General features: G+C 33.5%; 1 protein-coding gene across 1 annotated transcript; it reads right to left on the bottom strand.

Moving 5' to 3' along the window:
• Positions 1–13,526: 13,526 nt before the first annotated feature.
• LOC145097486 (P-loop containing nucleoside triphosphate hydrolases superfamily protein) lies at positions 13,527–18,237 on the bottom strand. Its single transcript, XM_079035057.1, has 8 exons — positions 17,857–18,237; positions 17,537–17,641; positions 16,836–16,913; positions 16,225–16,381; positions 15,392–15,462; positions 15,182–15,278; positions 14,835–14,980; positions 13,527–13,820 (listed from the first exon to the last, which is right to left on the bottom strand). Exons 1-8 carry the CDS (start codon positions 18,022–18,024, stop codon positions 13,569–13,571), a joined length of 1,074 nt encoding a protein of 357 aa, XP_078891183.1. The 5' UTR covers positions 18,025–18,237; the 3' UTR covers positions 13,527–13,568.
• Positions 18,238–19,770: the final 1,533 nt, after the last annotated feature.

Genomic DNA, 19,770 nt, shown 5'->3' with positions numbered 1-19,770 from the left:
CGTCCGTACTATCAGAGATGAAAGTTTCCACATCCTCATAGTATTTTGAAAATTCTAACATCCTTTTTTTTAAGACGATGAAAGCAATGTATCACGATTTTTACAAAAATTAAAATGTTGAAAGAACGGCGAAATAAGTTTACATTTAAATTACTACGATACCATATGTTAGTTTAAGAGACATGAATCAAGATTAGTTGATACGATGATGTTTCAATAGTATGTCAATAATATTGTTTCCTTGATTATCCACATGCATAAAAAGAGATGGACCTGGTCTCAAGCAATATAGATTTGTGTGGCATGTTGGTTTGTTTAGAAGCATATTATTTAATTTTTTGTAGTCGTATGTTTAGATTTATGAATGAAATCAGAAAAGTTGTTTTAGTACTCTCTCTCTCTCTCTCTCTCTCTCTCTCTCTCTCTCTCTCTTAACTTCTATGGAGAATAGTCATCTCTAAGTGGTGTATATCAATGGTGCTTTCATTCCCGTTCATCATGCTTTCCCATCAAGATCCGTCCACCGATGTCACACCGCCAAGTATCCACGAGCAACTCTCCACACCCATCGCTATTTTCACCGCTAATGTTCAACGTCTTAATGGAATTATCACAATAATGGCCACCGTCAACAGCCTCATCGGTATTCAAACCGGAACCATGGCAAATTCATCTTGCCTCCACCTCCTCTTCCACCACCGAATCAACAACCAAGGCCACCACCGCCCACATCAACATCACTGTCTCTGCCACTGCAATTAGAAACAATAACATTATCCACACCGGCACTGTGGACGCCACAGCAGTCGTTATTGTCACCGCCGCCTCCAAAACCATTGCAATCGCCCATGTCAAACCAACGACTTTTACTGTCAAAACCGCAGCCATCATTAACCACGACACATTCACCACAACAACAATTCCCACCACCGATGATGCCACCCCCAAAAACTACCTACATAAAACTACTGAAAACAATTCTGACCAACAAAAAATACCGAAAAGAGTTCCAAACAAACTCGTTGGGCCTCAAGAACGGGTCCGTTTTAAGCGGAGACGAATTGATACGGATCTCTGGCCATACCTGAGGCCGCCTCCATTACAGATCCTTCCATCCACAGGTACGACACGATTGCTATCGGAAATCGGCATAAATCGGCCTTGAGGACAAGGCCATTTTTCGGGAGCAGAGTATTGATACGATCATGTTTCAATAGTATGTCAATAATATTGTTTCCTTGATTATCCACGTGCATGAAAAGAGATAGACCTGGTGTCATGCAATATAGATTTGTGTGGCATGTAGTTTAGTTTAGATGCGTGTTTAATTGAATGTAGTCGTATGTTTAGATTTATGAATGAAATCAGAAAAGTTGTTTTAGTACTCTCTCTCTCTCTCTCTCTCTCTCTCTCTCTCTCTCTCTCTCTCTCTCTCTCTCTCTCTCTCTCTCTCTCTCTCTCTCTCTCTCTCTCTCTCTCTCTCTCTCTCTCTCTCTCTCTCTCTCTCTCTCTCTCTCTCTCTCTCTCTCTCTCTCTCTCTCTCTCTCTCTCTCTCTCTCTCTTTCTCTCTCTTCTCTCTCTCTCTCTCTCTCTCTGGAAAATAACCATCTCTAAGTGGTGTCTATCATTAGTTGAGCTAAATTTTATAAGAAATAAATGGTACTAACTTTGAAGTATTAACTTTTTTTTGTAACAGTCCGAATTTTATTAAGCACCCCAGATAGCAAGGAGATAAAAGGGGTAGGAGAAAAAAAATAATACAATATAGTTCCATTGAAAATAGAAATTAAAGAGAAAGAAATGGGGAAAAAGAGGTATACAAGGGATTTGATGTTCTGCAATATTATAGAAGGCGTAACGAAAATCTCCTTAAATATTCGATCGTTCCTCGCTCTCCATAGGCTCCAGATGAGGCCATAACAAATAGTCGTGAGTCTCTTTTTTCTTGACATTCCTTCCCCATGTAGCAGCAAAATGAATCAAATCTCTAACTATTCGGATCTTAGGACCGTTTATGTTACATCATTGAAAGATTTGGTTCCTGACCATAGTCGCATAGGGGCATCTGATCAGAAGGTGGTAGCCACATTCTTCTCCACTTATACACGAGCTGCAGTTTATAGAGCTTAAAATTATACTCCATATATTTGTTCTCCACATAAAACTGGACATCTTTACTGGAACAAGTATCCCCCAACTGATTTTCGTGTTACCTGCATTTTGGGTTGGGTTTGTTTTCAGTTTTGCTTCTTAACAGATCCACTGAGTATTCTCTGTCTGGTGCTAGTGCACAATAAATATGGTCCGCTTTTAGTTCTTATTTAAGTAGCACCAATGTCGTGCATTAGGAGGTGGTACTCAACTGCAAAAACCCGGACCCACTAGACATGTATACCAGCTCCCATATATCCAATGTTTTCTTTTCCAACTCATATAGTGTTGCATACTTTTCTTTGAGTGTGCTATTCTCCAACCAAATATCATTCCAAAATTGAGTATTTTCACCCGAATTGATATATTTTTTAAATGTATCATCAAATCTAATCCCTAAGCCTTCGATATCTTTTTTGATGTTTGCTATATTGATCCAAATTCCAACAATATTTCTTTATGATAATAACTCCACTGGTTTGTTTCTATGATTGTGTATCCCACCTATAACCCTAGACCATAGTGTATTCGATTTTGATTTAAGGCACCACCACCATTTTACTAGTAAGGCTATAGTAAGCGATCTAATAGATCCAACCCCCGACCTCCTTGATCCATAGGGGATATCACCTTCCCCCAAGCCACCTAGTTGATCTCGTTTTGTCCACCCCCCCTCCCCCATATACATTTACACCATATCTTTTCAAAGGAATCAAGCACTCCCATGGGGCCTCCTGATATAAGGAAACTGGATAACTACCTGGATTAAGTATATTACTATTTTATTCCAGTTTAGGGTGTTAAGGGTTATCCTATCGGCTATAAATAGGACCCCTTAGGTTTATAATTTTCGTTCACTCCTACCTAAGATCAGAAGACCTGAATTTCTGATCCCCTCTCCTCTCTCCTCTTTTGTTTTTATTGTTAGGGTTTAGGTATAAACCATTATAGGCATTATATCTTTGGTGCTAGGCTTTCCAAGTTCAACAACTACAAGGATTAGTGTGATTTGCTTGCAATAGCAAATCAAAAGGTAGGTAACCTTAAACTATGGTTTTCAAAATCTACTAACATTATTCTAGGTTTAGTTGCTAATTGTATGTCGCCTTCAAGGTGTATGACATAGAGCCTTTATAGGATGCATCTACCCTATTAATTGTTAAATGTTTTCCGCATTGTAAATGCTTTGTTTTTTATAAAACAGAGCTTAGGTTTTTCAAACATTGATTGCATATAAGATGAACTAGAAATACCTGTTTTCTCACAAAAACATTTTTTCAGGATGTGATAGTGCTTCTGTCACGACGTGAGGATCGATTTTATAGATTTTCGGTAATTATCTGCCTAATTTGATTTATGGCTTTATTTTTCGTAATAATTTGCTATTGATTCTGGTTGATTCCAAATTTTGAATGCCTTGTGTGATGATTTATGGTATTATTCTTGGTAATTATCTGATTTATCACTAACTAAAACTATATATATATATATATATATATATATATCTTTTTCTATCCTTTTCTCTATCTATCTTTCTCTATATCTATCTATCTATCTATCTATTTATCTCTCTCTCTCTCTCTCTCTCTCTCTCTATATATATATATATATATATATATATATATATATATATATATATATATATATATATATATATATATATAGTTGTCTGGAAACGGTTATCTCGCTGCTACTCAAACTTCTCCCAACTCTTGATCCTGTCAAAGTAGAAGCTTACTGTTCCTAACAATTTAGACTGGATGCAAAATTTGAAGATGATTCTTCGATACGAGGGCAAAGAATACGTCCTCGAACACCCTCTCGTCTAAATCGATCATTCCACCACTACTCTTGATTCTTCTGATGACACCACTAAGCTTGCATGCATCATGGTGGTGTTGGATTAGGTGTCTAAGCCTATAACTATATTTGGTATGTACTTGATCCGATTGTAGCATGGTCCGTTTGGGTTGCCTTCACCGAAGCAACTTAACCGGATGAATAATAGAGAAAGATGAACATTATGATTTATTAATATATTATAAGAATAATATATTAAAGGATAAATCATATTTTTAATTAATATTGATCAAGAATTAATTTAGAATTAATTTTGTGGTCAAAAGAGATTAATTAAATTAGGGAGAATGATATTGTAATTATTGGATAGTTGCAAAGTAGGTTTAGGAAACCCTAAAGATAGGGTGGACAAAATCCTTATGGATAGGCCATAAGATTTCGTCCAAAGGAGGGATTCCAGATGGATCCTATGGGCTGCTTAAAGCCTAAGCAACTGGATAAGGTGAGATGCATAAAATGAGCGTTGTTCAAAATAAGTGGACGAGTGTTTATGAGAGAGAATTGAAGATGGATCCCTCCGAATCCACCCGCAGAAAACTTTCTAACCTCAAGGTATTTTTAATCAAGCAACCCAAGCATACATAATCTAGAAAATTACAAATTTTTTATACCACTATGGAGCCCTTTTGGAATTCTTCACTTCTTTGATATTTGATCTTTGTTTTCTTTGAATTCGCCACCTTGTTGTTTGATTTTTTTGTATCTTCAACTTTTTGAATTTCTTCAGAACTTTGATCTTTTGATCTTCACTTTGATTGCTCCAAAATTCTTACAAATTTTCTTGTAATTCTCTTTCTCTCTTTTTTTAACATGTATCTCACTTTTTTCACACATTACTTACATGTTTAAGCATGGACGCTCAACTTTAACCTTTATTGGTTAAAGATATTAGTTTTTCTGGATACATTTCAAATACACGATGCTAAACATATTGCATCCCTCGAACTAAGCTAGGTTGTGTTTTTGTCCCATGATTTCACTAGAATAAGGGAGGCCACAAATGCATTATAACGTATATAGGCTCAACTAAACATTTGAGTTCTTTATAAAATCATCAAACATAATACTAGCATGATCCCTAATTGCTTTTACCAAAATTTCTAAATTAGCCCTAGCAATTTTAATGCAAAATTTTTAAAAATTAAAGATTTAACTAAAATAACCAACCCCCTACCCCACACTTAATTTATGCAATGTCCCCATTGCATATTATGCATGACAAAGAAAATAACAAAGTAAAGAGGGAATTGGAACAAAATCTCATGGGATAGTAGTGGCGAGGTTGATATTCTTCATGTTAAACTCCATCTTCAATTGACTTTAGACATGGGAACAACTCATCCATGCCTTGGCTGTCATTCGTCTTGTGTGGTTGACAGCTCTAAATATGCAGGAAAAACTTCTTGGAAACGCCTAGAAATGGTCTTCATAAATGTATATGGTGCCCGCCTAGATTGGAATCGAATCAAATATTTGAAAATAAGAAACTGAGCAACTCGCCGAGTTGTAAGATAAGACTCTTCGAGTTGGATCGTAATATGGCAGAAATCAGGAATTTTCTCTTGGACTCGTCGAGTTATATAGATACACTTGACGAGTTTTCAACTCTGATCATGCAATTTCTTCTTTCTGCTTCAGGTCTGTTTTTGAGGTTAAGGAGGGTATTAAGGTAATACACCACCTTATAATCTTCAGTGATGAGACTTGTTTTTAACCGTTAAAACCATCAGACTTATAGAATTATTCAAATCTTCTAATCTTCTCGTCTAGACTCGACCCCTCACTTTAATTTCGCCACTCTTGTAATTATTCGCTCAATTCTCACCCTAAACTCTGCAAGATCAAAAACAAAAAACCACGTAATAAAAAGGAAAACAAACATCAAAATTAAAATCCTAAATTATCCCTAAATACTAGAAGAAAAAAGGAAAAGAAAAGCAAACTCAAACGACGGGTTACCTCCGGCAAGCGCTTCTTTTTGTGCGAGTCTTGAGCTGAACTCTCAACGTAATAAACTTCCAATAAACTCAATGCCAATCCATCTGTTGCATTGAATATATTCTTTGGACCAATTTGTAAAATTTGGCTCTTTGCTTTTTTACAATTGGCCAAATGAGCTTGAATTCATAAAACCCAAGAATTTTGACAAGGGTTGGAACCGGTTGGATACTAATCAGAAATGGATCGCGCTTCATAACTTTCTCCAAAGTTGGAATCGTCACCTCATGCTTCGAAACACAATCTGGGAAAATAGGGGGCCACGTCGTGGTAATGGTCAAACCACGACTTGGTTCCTATAACTCAGCTTGTTCTTATTCTTCATCTGACCCTTCTGCTAGCAATCTTTCGAGCTCCTCCAAATCTTTTTCCGGATTAAATTCTTCATCTTGTGACTCAGATTGCTCTTGTTCGTTAGACAAGATGTTATCTAACCATCTTCCAAATTTCTTCAAATCTTCATCTGAGTCATACTCCTCATCTTTTTGCTCAATTTCCTATACTACTTCCTCAAGAAAAGCATCAAGAGCATCGAGATTTGGAAAATACATGATAAATAAAAATTAAAATTAAAATTAAACTAAGTATAAAAAAGTTAATCAATAAATTAAAAATGATAACAATTAGCAAATAAAATTAACTATTTGAACCGTTCCCCGACAACGGTGCCAAAAACTTGATGTGTGTGAAATTCACTAGTTTTAATCCTACTAACTTAGATACAAAATAAACACACGAAACGCAGTGTACCTATCGATTAGTAATATAGTTCAAGCAAGTAGGGTATCGAATATAGGGAACGGTAAACAATTAAAATAAATATTAATATTATCTAAATAAAACAAGTAATAGAAAGGGGGTTTTCTCTAGTTTTGCAAGACTAGAAACTTAACAATGAAATAAAACTCAAACTAATCAACTAACAACTAAAGCAAATAAACAATCACTAAATTCAATAATGGAGAAGACTTTCGTTTACGTTCGATTCATTTACTCTTATGGTTGATTTTATGGTAAGTGCAATGGATTAATTAACATTGGCTACCGATTAGTGTGATTAGGTTGACGTTCGCTGTTACTAATCCTTAGAAAACAGATTAATTTAAACAGTGGCCAAGTGATTAAACTAATAGATTTCCTACTTTATTGATTAGGGTTAAGTAAGACTTGTAGTAGCTAATCAAATTGCTAATTCAATTAACCTCTTGCTGATGGTTCGTCACACAAGTTCACACATTAATTTACCTATTTTCTAATTAACCCTAGTTTCATGTTCTCTATTCCTAGGCATATAACAATGTTTTCACACAAATCATCTGAGATTAGCAATTAAGAGATGTTCATGCAACTTGATATGCTGGTTAATTAACAGAAAATAGTTGTAATTAACACATAAGGTTCTTTAACAAGCTTAACAAAACACAAGATATCGTCGATAAACACGATTAATGATCGATCAAGCATAGGTCTACATACTCGGTTCATTAAGTCCATGAATGTAATGGGTGCGGCCGTATGACTGAAAGGCATCACTAGGAACTCATAATGACCATACCGAGTTCTGAAGGTAGTCTTTGGTATATCTTATTTCCTTACTCTCATCTGGTGATATCTTGATCGTAGATCAATTTTAGAAAACCACAAAGCTCCTTGGAGCTAGTTGAATAGGTCGTCAATTCTACTTGAGAAAGCCTTGGAGGCACACCAGGTAAGTCTTCGGGAAAAACGTCTAGGAATTCGTAAACTATGAGTACCTCCAAAATGGTCTCCTTCTTCTCTTCCCGAGTTTTGATCACATAGGCCAAGAACCACTCACGACCATGTTGTGAGTATCTCCTAGCCCTTGTAACAAAACAAAACGTCGAACTACTCCTTGAACCCTTGCCCAAGATGGTTAGTTCTCCCCCACTTAGGGTCAAAACCCTTACCACTTTCTTCCTACAATCGATCAAGGCTTTGATTTGGTCAAGCCAATCCATTCCTACTATTACTTTCAATTCTCGCATGGGGATGGGGATAAGATCTATCGGGAAACTATCATCGTAGACTCTTAAAGTACAACTATAGTAAATATTAGATGCCTTAATGGTTCGATCATCAACTACTTATACTCTTAAAGGATTATCTAGATCTCCTATGGTATTATTAAAACCTTTGCTAAACTAAAGGGATATGAAAGAATGGCTTACTCATGAATTAAATAATACTAAAGCACGCATGGAACTTACTAGAAACGTACCAACAACTACGTCTGGTGCTTCTTCGCTTCTTATGTCATGAGCTGAAAGGCTCACTCCGTAGCCTTAGGGGCTTTAGCTCTCCCTTGACGTCTATCATTTATCCTCAAGGTTGCAGGCGTTGGAGCTTGCATTGCTCCTTTCTGCTTTAGGAATGGAAATTCAACCTTGAAGTGTCTGAGTTGGTTACAATTGAAACAGACATGCATGTTCTGTTTACAGTCTCTAGCATAGTGGCATCCTGGTCCTACTCTACAAGGACCATCGTGAAACTTTCCGCATCCTGGCTACAATTGAAACGGACATGCATGTTCTGTTTATAGTCTCATGCAAGTGTGTCCCTTCTGACCTCCAAACCTTGAACCAATATATTTGAACTTTTTGGCTGTCGGCTTTGACGGGGTCGGAGTTTCCCTCTTCTCTATTGTCTAGGTCTCTAACTCTATTTCTCTCCTCCTAGCATGATCCTCCATTTCTGCCAAGGTCTTGTAGGATTGTTTGTTATAAACTTTCTAATGTCAGTCTTGAGTATACTCAGATACCTAGACATCTTCACCTGTTCCAATTATGCATACTTGGGGAAAAAACAAGGTCTCTTCATAAGCATCTTGGTGATATCCATTACCGTTTTAGTTTTCTACTTAAGCGACAAAAACTCTTGAGCTAGTTGCACCCTTTCCACTAGGGGTACATATTCCTACCTGAACTTTTCTACAAACTGTTCCCAAAATCACCGTTTCCTTTTCTATCAGTGAGTAATCTTTTGTGACAAAGTTCCACCAGTCCTTCGCCCCATGATGGAGGAGATTCTGTGCATACCTAAACTTTAAGTTCATCACTCAAGCACAAGTGTAGAAGGATCCTTCTACATCAGAGATCCATCTCATTGCAACAATTAGATCTCTTATATCGTCAAACTCTAGGGGTTTCGTCTTATTGAACTCTCGATAAGGCATGTCCTTATCTCTAGATGATGTTGTAGCAGCAACAGTAGTGGTGGTGGCGGTGGCAGCCATACTGGAAATGGGAGCATACCATTAGATTAGTTTGGTTTTGATAGTTCGGAACAATTCTGGGGTCATCTCTCTTACAGCTGTTGCTACCTTTGTTTCTATCCAATTACGCATGTCATCCTCGCTTAGTCCCAACCCTTCCGATCTAGAACCAGAACCGCTTTCTCTTGTGATCATCACCATGATGAGGATGAAAAACAAGAATAGTTTAATAAGGACTTATTTGAGTTATCTAGAGATAACACTCAACCCTTTCCATTTCCTTAGTAACTTTGTGACTCTTCCTGACTCATGTTTGGATCTTTTTCTTCCGGTAGTACAGGCCCATGCTATCTTCCACACCTATCCATACTAGATCCAAGAGTTTCCCTAATGTTTCTAAGTCACTTCACTCTCTTACCGTTAGGTCTTTTCGCATACATAGTGTTATGAGGACCTAGTTACTATATTCCTAGATTTTTCTCTTAGGATTCTTCCTATTTGAGTTCTTGTACTATAGGAAGTCGTTCCTAATATCAATAGTCACCCCGTGTATGCAAGTTGTACACAATCCAAGATTGGATAGTTTCATATAATTAATTCTATCATAAGCCCACACCCAAACGATGAATAGGAAGTAAGGATGAATTAACCATTCTAAGGCTATAGAATCCTAGTTATGTACAACTCTAAAGCATACACTTAGTAATTATATGATATCATTACAGGCTTCAAGTAGCACAAAAAAGTAATCCCTAGGATATAAGGCATTCTAAATATCAGGAAATCCAAAATTAGCAACTCCTAAAAAGATCCTTAGCCTTGTAGTAATCATGCATTTCTAATAGATCACACATCAGCTTATATAATCGCATTGACATTTTGAGGATCGCTTTCCTTTCTGATCTCCGCCTAACTATACGCGTCGCATCTTTTTCTTTCTTGTACCATTTCTTTTATAAATGATTTGTTAAGATATTCATATCCTTATTTTAAGTCTAGAATCAAACGAGTGTTCATCCAAATTTCTCAAACCATGGCTCTGATACCAACTTGTAACATCCCGATTTTCTAAGGAAACTTTTTCATTTTTATTTATAATAAAACATATGTCTTAAAATCCTTACAACTCATAATTATTTAAAAGAGTATATATCAGTGGAAGTCTATATAAAACTTTATTGATGCTTCGATGCATATACAGTCATGAATGAGCTTTTACATGGTCATATGAACAACCTGCAAAGCAGTTATTCAACAACTGTAAGTTGAAACTTAGTGAATTCCATCAAAAAAAAATTCCATATCATGACACATATACAATGTATACACATAATGGCCTTTAGCTTATAACTGATCCGCACCTTGGCCTTCAAAATAGTTGGTCTGCCCTAAATAGCCTTCAGTACGTGGCTGGTCCGCTCTCTTTTGGCCTTTAGCATAACACTAGTCAGGCCAACTCTATTATCCTTTAGCATAAGGTTGGTCTGCCCTCAACTCCCCAAATATATATATATATATATATATATATATATATATATATATATATATATATCAACATACATATAGAAAAAATCCATAACAGGAAACTAACTATCCTAGTCTAATAGCCTAAGTGCATACTACAGGGTAATATCCTAACATACAGAGGATAGATACAGGAGTATAAAATATAGTGAAAATAACTCACCTTGACAAATTATCAGAGGATTAATAGCTAACCAGATAATTCAGCTAACAAACAACACTCCAATGAGGATTAACCTATATTACTATAGTTTATTAGTTCATATGGTAATCGGGTAATGTAGGCAAGACCTATCACTAATCCCAATGAATATCGATAGTTCTATCAAATAAGGATCAGCCAGGCAAGACGGTTGGGAGGTAGGACCATTTCGACGTATAGTCTTTCTAAAATCCAACAACCAAGCCAACATGATCATTCTAGTCACCTCTAACGTAAGTAGAACCTTCAGTATATCGACTTGACATCACTAATAAATATTAATTATAGGTTCCTAGTAACGACTTATAACTATAATTATAAATTACACGGAGGCAGAGTAAGTGTAGCTCACTTACAGAGTATTATTGATGAGAACCGGGATCTAAGCGAGCAGAATACTGACTCGGGATCTCCTACTCGAAGACTACTACTCAGATGAGTACCTAGGGGTGTCTCAAGAATTTGCTACAGTACAGAAATCTAAGGAAGATGGGCTAAAAGTGCAGAGAGAACTCCAATATAGAGGTTTTAGGGGTCGGAGCATATGCGCAGCATGCCTTATATAAGCAAGAAAAAGCTTACGCGCAATGCACTAGGGGTGACGTGGCTCCTCTGGTTTGTTGACACATGTCCTTTATTGGGTGGCGTTGCATAACTGACTTCGGGTGCAAGTTGTACGTGATGTGCGTGCGCGCGTGACGTTTTTCAGATTTTAACTTTTTCGTACAAGCTCCATTTTTTACGTTCTTTATATCTACGGAAAGCTCTTGACGAGATCTACAACTTTCATTTAGACTTTATCAGCTAGTTTTGAACTTATTCTTTTCAAATAGACTTAGACTGTTAAAGCCCGTATAAAATACATAACTTTCTTATCTGAAGTCCGTTTTCTACCATCCTTATATTGTTGGGTTCCTATTAACATGATTTTCAATTCTCGTTTAGATTTTTTTCGCTAAAAATCGACTGATCTCAAATTCGATTTCTGAGTAGTATATTATTATGGTGAATCTTAGAAAAATTATAACTTCCTCTAATGAAGTCAGATTTAGATGTTCTCTATATGTACACTCTAGGTTTAACGACTTCTACGACTTTGGTTTTGATCGGTTAGGCTAAAGAGTAATTTATCAAAAATTACTTTTCACGATATGTAGAGTCGTTCCGGTTTAATCTTGAAACTTTGAAGAAATATAACTTCTTCATATGAAGTCGGATTTACTCGTTCTACATATATCTACAGAAATCGTATTGATGTTTCTCACATGTTTATGGTGATTATTTTGGCTTCAGAGTAATATATCTTTATTTGATATTTTATAATTATTACAATTTATTGACTTTGGTATATTCATGAACTAGAAGCAAAGTTCTTTTTGTGTTGCTCTCAGAACAAGAAATTGCATTGAGAGAGAGAGAGAGAGATTAATTTGTTAGTTTATTATGTGAATAATTAATTAATTGGAAATTGAAATAAATGATTTCTTAATATATTAATTGGAATTTGTATTTATTAATTTAGAATTAATGAAAAATTAATTAGAGATAATTAGGATTAATTAGAATTAATTAAGGTGCAAAGACTGTAGTTGACAACGTTTAAAAGTTGAACAAGGGAAGGGTTCCAAAACGTTCCCTTGCGGACAATTTTGGAGTGCCCTTATGGGGCATTCTCGAAGCCTCCCCGATATAAGGAAACTAGGTATCTACATGGATTAAGTATATTAAAATTTTATTCCATTTTAGGGTTTTCAAAGTTATCCTATCAGTTATAAATAAGACCCTTTGGGTTCACAATTTTCATGCACTCCTACCTAAGATCAGAAGAGCCGAATTTCTACTCCCTTCTCCTTTCTCCTCGTGTGTTCTTGTTATTATGGTTTGGGTACAAACAACTAGAGGTATCATCTCTTTGGTTCTAGGCTTTCCAAGTTCAACAACTACAAATATTTGTATGATTTGCTTGCAATAGAAAATCAAAAGGTATGCAACCTTAAATTATAGTTTTCAAAATTTACTAGGGTTACTTTAGGCTTAATTGTTCATTGTATGTTGCCTTCAAGATGTAAAACATGAACCCTTTATAGGATGCATATACCCTATTAATTATTAATTGTTTTTTGCATTGTACATGTTTTGTTTTTTGTAAAACCCATCAATACCATTCTAATTATATGAGGTTAAATACTTAATCGATCTAGGTAGCGGTTGATTAGGGGCTGTAAGTTATAAAAATATTATTTAAAAAAAAAATAACAATCACCAAATAACAAAGTCTTATTCACTTTATACTCAGATAAACATCAATGATTATGCAAACACATGAAAATTAAAATAAATAGCAAAGTCTTATTCATTTTATGCTTAAATACATTGAAATAGCAAAGTCTTATTCATTATATATATATAGTATACACAATTTATCTTGATAACCATGTTTGTCTTTCCTAGGTGATTGCAACATTTAAATGTTCTTATAATCTATTTCAACATGTGCCATGACAAAAATGATTATACAATCAAAAATAAATAAAATTCCAAAGCAAACATCATCACCCATGAAATAACTATAAAGTCTAATCAAATCTTCTATATAAATTACTATTCACAAGTCCTTGGAAGTGTATCTAAAGTATAATGACCAAGTCTCCCCGTTCGATACAAATTAATAAGCTTAGTGGCAACTATGCTATTAGCATCTTCAAACGAATCTAAACTCACGTTGAAAGCTTTTCTAAGTGTTGTAAATTGTGCTTCAATGAGTTGTACCATATCCTTCTCATCTTTCATTTCACCTTTGAAAGATGCAATCTCTTGAAATAAAGCTCCACGAATAGATTGCACCACACAATCCTAAACCAAAATATTAAATTTTTTAAATTTATATATTTTTTTTATTATAGCATCCCACTTGTTTATTGTTTGGATTGACCAAAACCACAATGAAACCATGCAATAAGGGTTGTTTTGCAAGAAAAAATCTTTTAGGGAACCGATTTCAGGAAAATGGCAAACCACAGGTACCATTTCTGTAATTTACTTGAAAAAGTTTCACAATGGAAGAAAAAAATAAGGAAAAAGGAAATTAGAATGAAACTTAACAAAACCCAAAATTCTGCATTTTTATTGGGAGATAAATAGAAAGGAATGAAAGTAAAATTCAATGATAAACAAATATATTAAAAGGGATAATCTCATAAAAGACTTTATATTTTGTATTTTTTTTCTGGATTAAACCTCAACTGTGTTGTTTGCAAGAAAAGGACCTTGTATTTTTTTCATTTTTTCGGAAAAACCCCTCAACTTTACTTTTTTTTCCGAAAAGAAAAACCCTTAACTTTCTAACTGCTTCCAAATAAACCCTCGAACTTTTTTACTTTTTCTCGAAAAAAACCTCACATTTTACAATTTCTTTGGAAAAAAATGACTAAAAGGGTCAGATCGGAAAAAATGAAAAAATGTAAGATCTTTTTCAGGCAAAAATTTAATTTAAGGTTTAATCTGGAAAAAATAAACACAAAATATAAGGTTTTTTATGATATTAACCCTTTTTCCTATCTAACCCTTTTAGTCATTTCTTTCCAAAAAAAACTTGTAAAATGTGAGGGTGTTTTAGGGTTTTTTTCAGAAACAGTTAGAAGGTCGAGGGTTTTTTTCGGAAAAAAAAAAAAAAAAAAAAAAAAAAAAAAGTTGATGGGTTTTTTGTAAAAAAAAATAAAGTTGAGGTTTAATCCGAAAAAAATAAACACAAAATATAAGGTCTTTTATGAGATTAACCCTATATTAACATCAATCCTGATTGATAACATAATACTAGGATTTGCATATGATGATAAAATTACTATAAAAAATAAAAAATAAATATACCTGTGTATGATCATTTATAATTTGATTCTCTTTTTTATCCATAGTGGAAATATTCTCCCACTTTTTATATTCATCACTAAAGTTTAATATTGAGAGGAAGTAATGAGCAAGATCTAATTGGTCAACTAAAGAGTCACCAATAGCTCCTGCATTTATAAGATCAATCCATAAATAGCAATGTACTTTCATATATATATATATATATATATATATATATATATATATATATATATATATATATATATATATATATATATATATATATATATATATATATATATATATTTGTGTATTATAAAATCCTAAATTTATTTCATTCTAATTATAGCAATTCCATAACTTTTTACCAGTTAAAGCTAATTTAGAAGAGATTTCAGCATCAAGAATCTCAGGAGGCAAAATCCCAGGGGTGTCTAAGATATAGATATTGGGATTACTAGCAATCTGAAATTAAAATATTATTATATAAATAATAAATATATTAAACTTGAAGTTGAAGGAAGAAATAAAAATGTAATTTCATATTGTTTCTCATTAGGGAAATGTATAAATTATACCTTGAAACTTGTGATATTTTTTGTCTCTCCAGGATGTGGACTCACAGTGGCATGTTTTAACTTCCCTTTTTCTTAAAAAATAAATAATTAAAATATTAGAAGCAACCAAAAATATATTTACATTCAGGAGAAAAAAAAAAGCATTCCTTGAAACTAGGATCCATTACAACAAATACTAATACAGAGTTCTTCTAAATTGGATTCTTGAAAATAATTCCTAAAATACCTCTTTACTTAAACTTTATTGGTAAAGAATCCATTGATTCATTAAACATGCAAACGCACATACACCCAATACAGAGTTCTTCTAACTTGAATTCTTGACAAAAAAATTCCCAAAATACCCCTGACCTTGAACCTTAATAGTAAAGAAACCCATTGATTCATTAAACATGCAAATGCACATACACCTGACACAAAGTTCTTCTAACTTGAATTCATGAAAAAAATTCCCAAAATACCCCTGTACTTAAACTTTATTGGTAAAGAATCCACTGATTCATTAAACATGCAAATGCACATACACCTAATACAGCACATGCACCTAATACAGAGTGCTTCTAACTTGAATTCTTGACAAAAAAATTCCCAAAATACCCCTGACCTTGAACCTTAATAGTAAAGAAACACATTGATTCATTAAACATGTAAAATAGAATTTTTTTCACAATATAGTTTCCAAATTTATTTTTTTTTCGAAAACAAAAACTTTTATTTTATGCTATTGGTCAAAAAGGTGGCCAATTTGTCAAATATCACATCATATTCTACTCATTTTTGTGATTACCCCTTAAAACACACTTTTGTGTGTGTAACAAAAAAATTAAAATTACCTGTGGCACTAATTCTTCCTATCTGGTGTAAGGAATTTGCAAAAGCCGATTTCCCAACATTTGGAATTCCAACAAGCATTATTGTAGTTGTTTGAGTGTTACTAGAATCTGTACTCCTTCTTATGTCTCTAATTCTTGCTTGTAAAAAGTTTAGAAACTACAAATATATACATTTAGAAAAAAAAAAAATCCAAGTAAAACGGGAAATCTACAGAAAAGTCCCAAACTTTTAGGAAAACTTTCAAAAAAGTCCTACTTTTTGAACAGAAAAGTCTCATTATTTTGAGAAAATCATATAATCTGTCATTTGTTGTTCAAATATAATAAATGACTTTTTCGTTAATTTGGTCAAAATGTAAAATAATCAGGACTTTTCTGTTCAAAAACAAACTTTTAGGACTTTATTGAAACTTTTCCCAAAAGTTTGGGACTTTTCTATAGATTTCCCCAAGTAAAACCATATAATTTCTTCAAAACGGTTATTCTTCTGGCAACCTCTGAGCTGGCTCAAAAAGTAAGATACACAGGGGCCCAATAGAAGCCCAATCCACATTGGAATTGAAATTCAAAATGATAAATAAAAAGTAAAGAAAGAATGTGTTTGAAGCTACCTCTTTGATATTGTCCTTGTTATGAGAATTTATAGCATAAGGTATGTAATTTAGCTCCTTAAAGTATTCCATCCATTCCTATAAGGTTAGGAAAATAAAAGAAGTATAATTAGGAACATACAATAGTTGAAGAACAAATAACTACATATAATGTGTAAATATTAGCTACTCTTATACGAAGAAAGTGATTCCATTATTTTTATTAAGTTGTTACAAAAGGTTGTAAATTGAATTTTAGTAAGTGGATTGATTCTTCTTCAAGTTAAGTATGAGATTGTTGGTTTTATTTTAAGATGATAAAGTTTTAGCATGAATTCAATCACTCATGTATTATGATTAAAGAAAAATTGTAATGAATTTACATTGATTAGTTTATTATAAAATCCTACTTTCGTTTATCTATTACAACATTGTACTTTTGAAAAATCCATCCATTTATAAGAATGTTATCCAAATAAAAAGCTATAATGGGTATATGTTTCAAAGTAAAATGTATTAACAAGAAAAAAGAATTGTATATACAATGTTGCTAATTCTTGAATTTAGCCCTAACATTAAAGATTGTAAACTTTCATTTGTGGAAGCAAATGTAGAATGTATGTTATCATAAGCTGTGTAACATACTAACATTCATAAGCGAATCATGTAGAAGCAAGTTAAAGCAAAAAACAAAAAGTAATAATTTCAAAAGAATCTATCACCTTAGTTTTTGAACGACTTGCAAGATCCATTTTGTTCAGTACGATAATGTTCTTTGAGGAAGATGGAAGCTTTCTCAATTGAGCATACTCTGAGGACATTGGAATCTGAAAGGAATACATGAAGCGAGTGTCTGTTAATGTATAGGGCTATGTAAATTACAGAAAAACAAGTTCATACAGTAATCGCTCAAACAAATAATGAAAGGTGAGTGATTAAAAAAGAAAAAAGGACAAGGACCCAAGGTAGTTAGTTCTCTGAGACATTTCATCGAACAGTTGGTATCCGTTAAAAAAAAAAGCGATGGAATCATGGAACTTACCCTAGCGTCTCTAACTTCAAGAACAAGATCGACAAGTGGGATTCGCTCTAAAATAGCACGAGACGCAGCACGCATGTGATGGCTATACCACCAACTTGAAGATTTACTTTCTGAGACTTTCATAACTGAAATCCCCAATTTCTTAACAAAACTAGTCGTTCCCACCATTGTTATCAGGATTTTGAGGTGCCTCGAGAACAAAGTTCAAGTGGTTTCATGGTTAAGTTCCAACGATTTGTTACTTGTACATGTCACAACGTGTTTTGGCTTAGGGAACTGATACTTGCACGGACATTTTTGAAATGAAATGACAATTATACCTTATTTATATTTAAACTATAATTGTTACTCAAATGCAAACACCTTTAGTTTTTTCGCTCGATCTCGCATCCAAATTAACCCCATATCCAACTTCTCTTTTTTTTAAGGGGTGTTTGGTTTAATTTTCACAATCCAAAAGTTTTTTTTTGGAAAAAAGAAAAAAACAAAAGATGATTGACAAAACTAGTTTTAAAAGTTATTTTTGGAGTTTTTATACAAGGAAAATGAACTTTTTGAAAAATTCAGGAAAACTTGATTTTTTGTAACTTTTCCAAAAAGGACTTTTGGGTTGTGAAAAGTTAAGTCAAACACTCCCTTATTAGTGCCGACCACCACCTGCTATCTCCCACTTCTTCAAATCCTGAAATGGAATCCACAAAGGAACATATCAGTGTGGTGGAGAAATTGTATGAACAAAACAACACTGACATAAATTATTGGTTTCCTATCGTTTAGCCTGATATGCTAATCCTAATCCTAAAATTACTCTGTCAATCGTCTTAGAATAATCTAATGAAATTGGTTGGGATTTTTGGCATCGCTCGAGTAAGACCCGTGAGGGAAAGAGGTGAATTATATGTCGGTTGTTTTGTGTACGGACGATCTGAAATAGGGTTTTAGAAGTGGAGCGTATTATTCGAAGAGAGCATCACGAACAACAAGTTGAGCAGATGAGGAAGAACTGCAGTGGCGTTTGCGTGGTTCTTGGTTTGGTATAATGGTTTACTAAGGTGCTGTTTGTTTTTCTGAGACAAAATGTCTGCAGCCTGCGAATCACATCTGTAGAGCTCTGCAGTAGAAGAGGTGGACGAAACGTCTGCAATCTGAAAAAAGAAAGACTGTTTTTTTAACATCTGCGGGCTACTAAAATAAACTGAAATCTAAATAAACTAATTTTTTAAACTTCTAAGTGATTTTTTAATATTTTTATGACTTTGTTATAAATAATTAACGAATCTAGATCAACTTTTATGTATTATTGTATAAAAAATAAAAATAAAAATGGTATAAATTAATGTATATATTTGATAAAAACCAACAACTTTGATTGTAAAGTTATAACTAAACATTATAATTAGTGATCAAAGAATTTGATACATAAATGGATGGAAATAAACTTCAATTTTTTCAATTAAATCCATTAAAAACATGTCATAAATATTTTCTCGAGAAATTTACGATACTGTATTAAATAATGTTTTACAAAATTTGGCAAAAAAATATAAGAATATATTATGATTTTTTTTCATATTTATATAAACAACTTCAATGACTATTATTGTAATAAATCTTTATTTATAAATTTGTCAAAAATATCATTTTTGTATCATCGAACGTTTTTTTAAGATTTGTAATTTCTTTTTCAAATTGTTTATCATTAATAAAGTTGGAAAAAATATAAATTAAAAAAAAAACTTAAAAAAACAAAGTATGTTTTTTAGACTAGAAGATTTCTGAAGATGTTAGAAGATTATGGTCCACATCTGCGCCAAGAAGAGGGCATGCAGATATTTTTAGGTCTGCAATCTTAAAAAAAAAACAAAAAAAAAAACAATTTGCGAAGGCTAATGTCTACGCGTGGTCTGCACGGCG

The sequence above is a fragment of the Lactuca serriola genome, chromosome 1 (genome assembly GCF_051521515.1).
Source record: "Lactuca serriola cultivar US96UC23 chromosome 1, Lser_US96UC23_V15, whole genome shotgun sequence".
Taxonomy (NCBI): Eukaryota; Viridiplantae; Streptophyta; class Magnoliopsida; order Asterales; family Asteraceae; genus Lactuca; species Lactuca serriola.
This window is presented reverse-complemented; position numbering and strand designations above follow the sequence as displayed.

Coding starts and splice junctions, on each gene's coding strand:
- LOC145097486 (XM_079035057.1), bottom strand. CDS start 18,024: ATGGTGGGAACGACTAGTTTTGTTAAGAAATTGGGGATTTCAGTTATG. Junction 15,279..15,391: donor AAAATATCACAAGTTTCAAG/GTATAATTTATA, acceptor TTTTAATTTCAG/ATTGCTAGTAATCCCAATAT. Junction 14,981..15,181: donor TTCTAAATTAGCTTTAACTG/GTAAAAAGTTAT, acceptor TTATAAATGCAG/GAGCTATTGGTGACTCTTTA.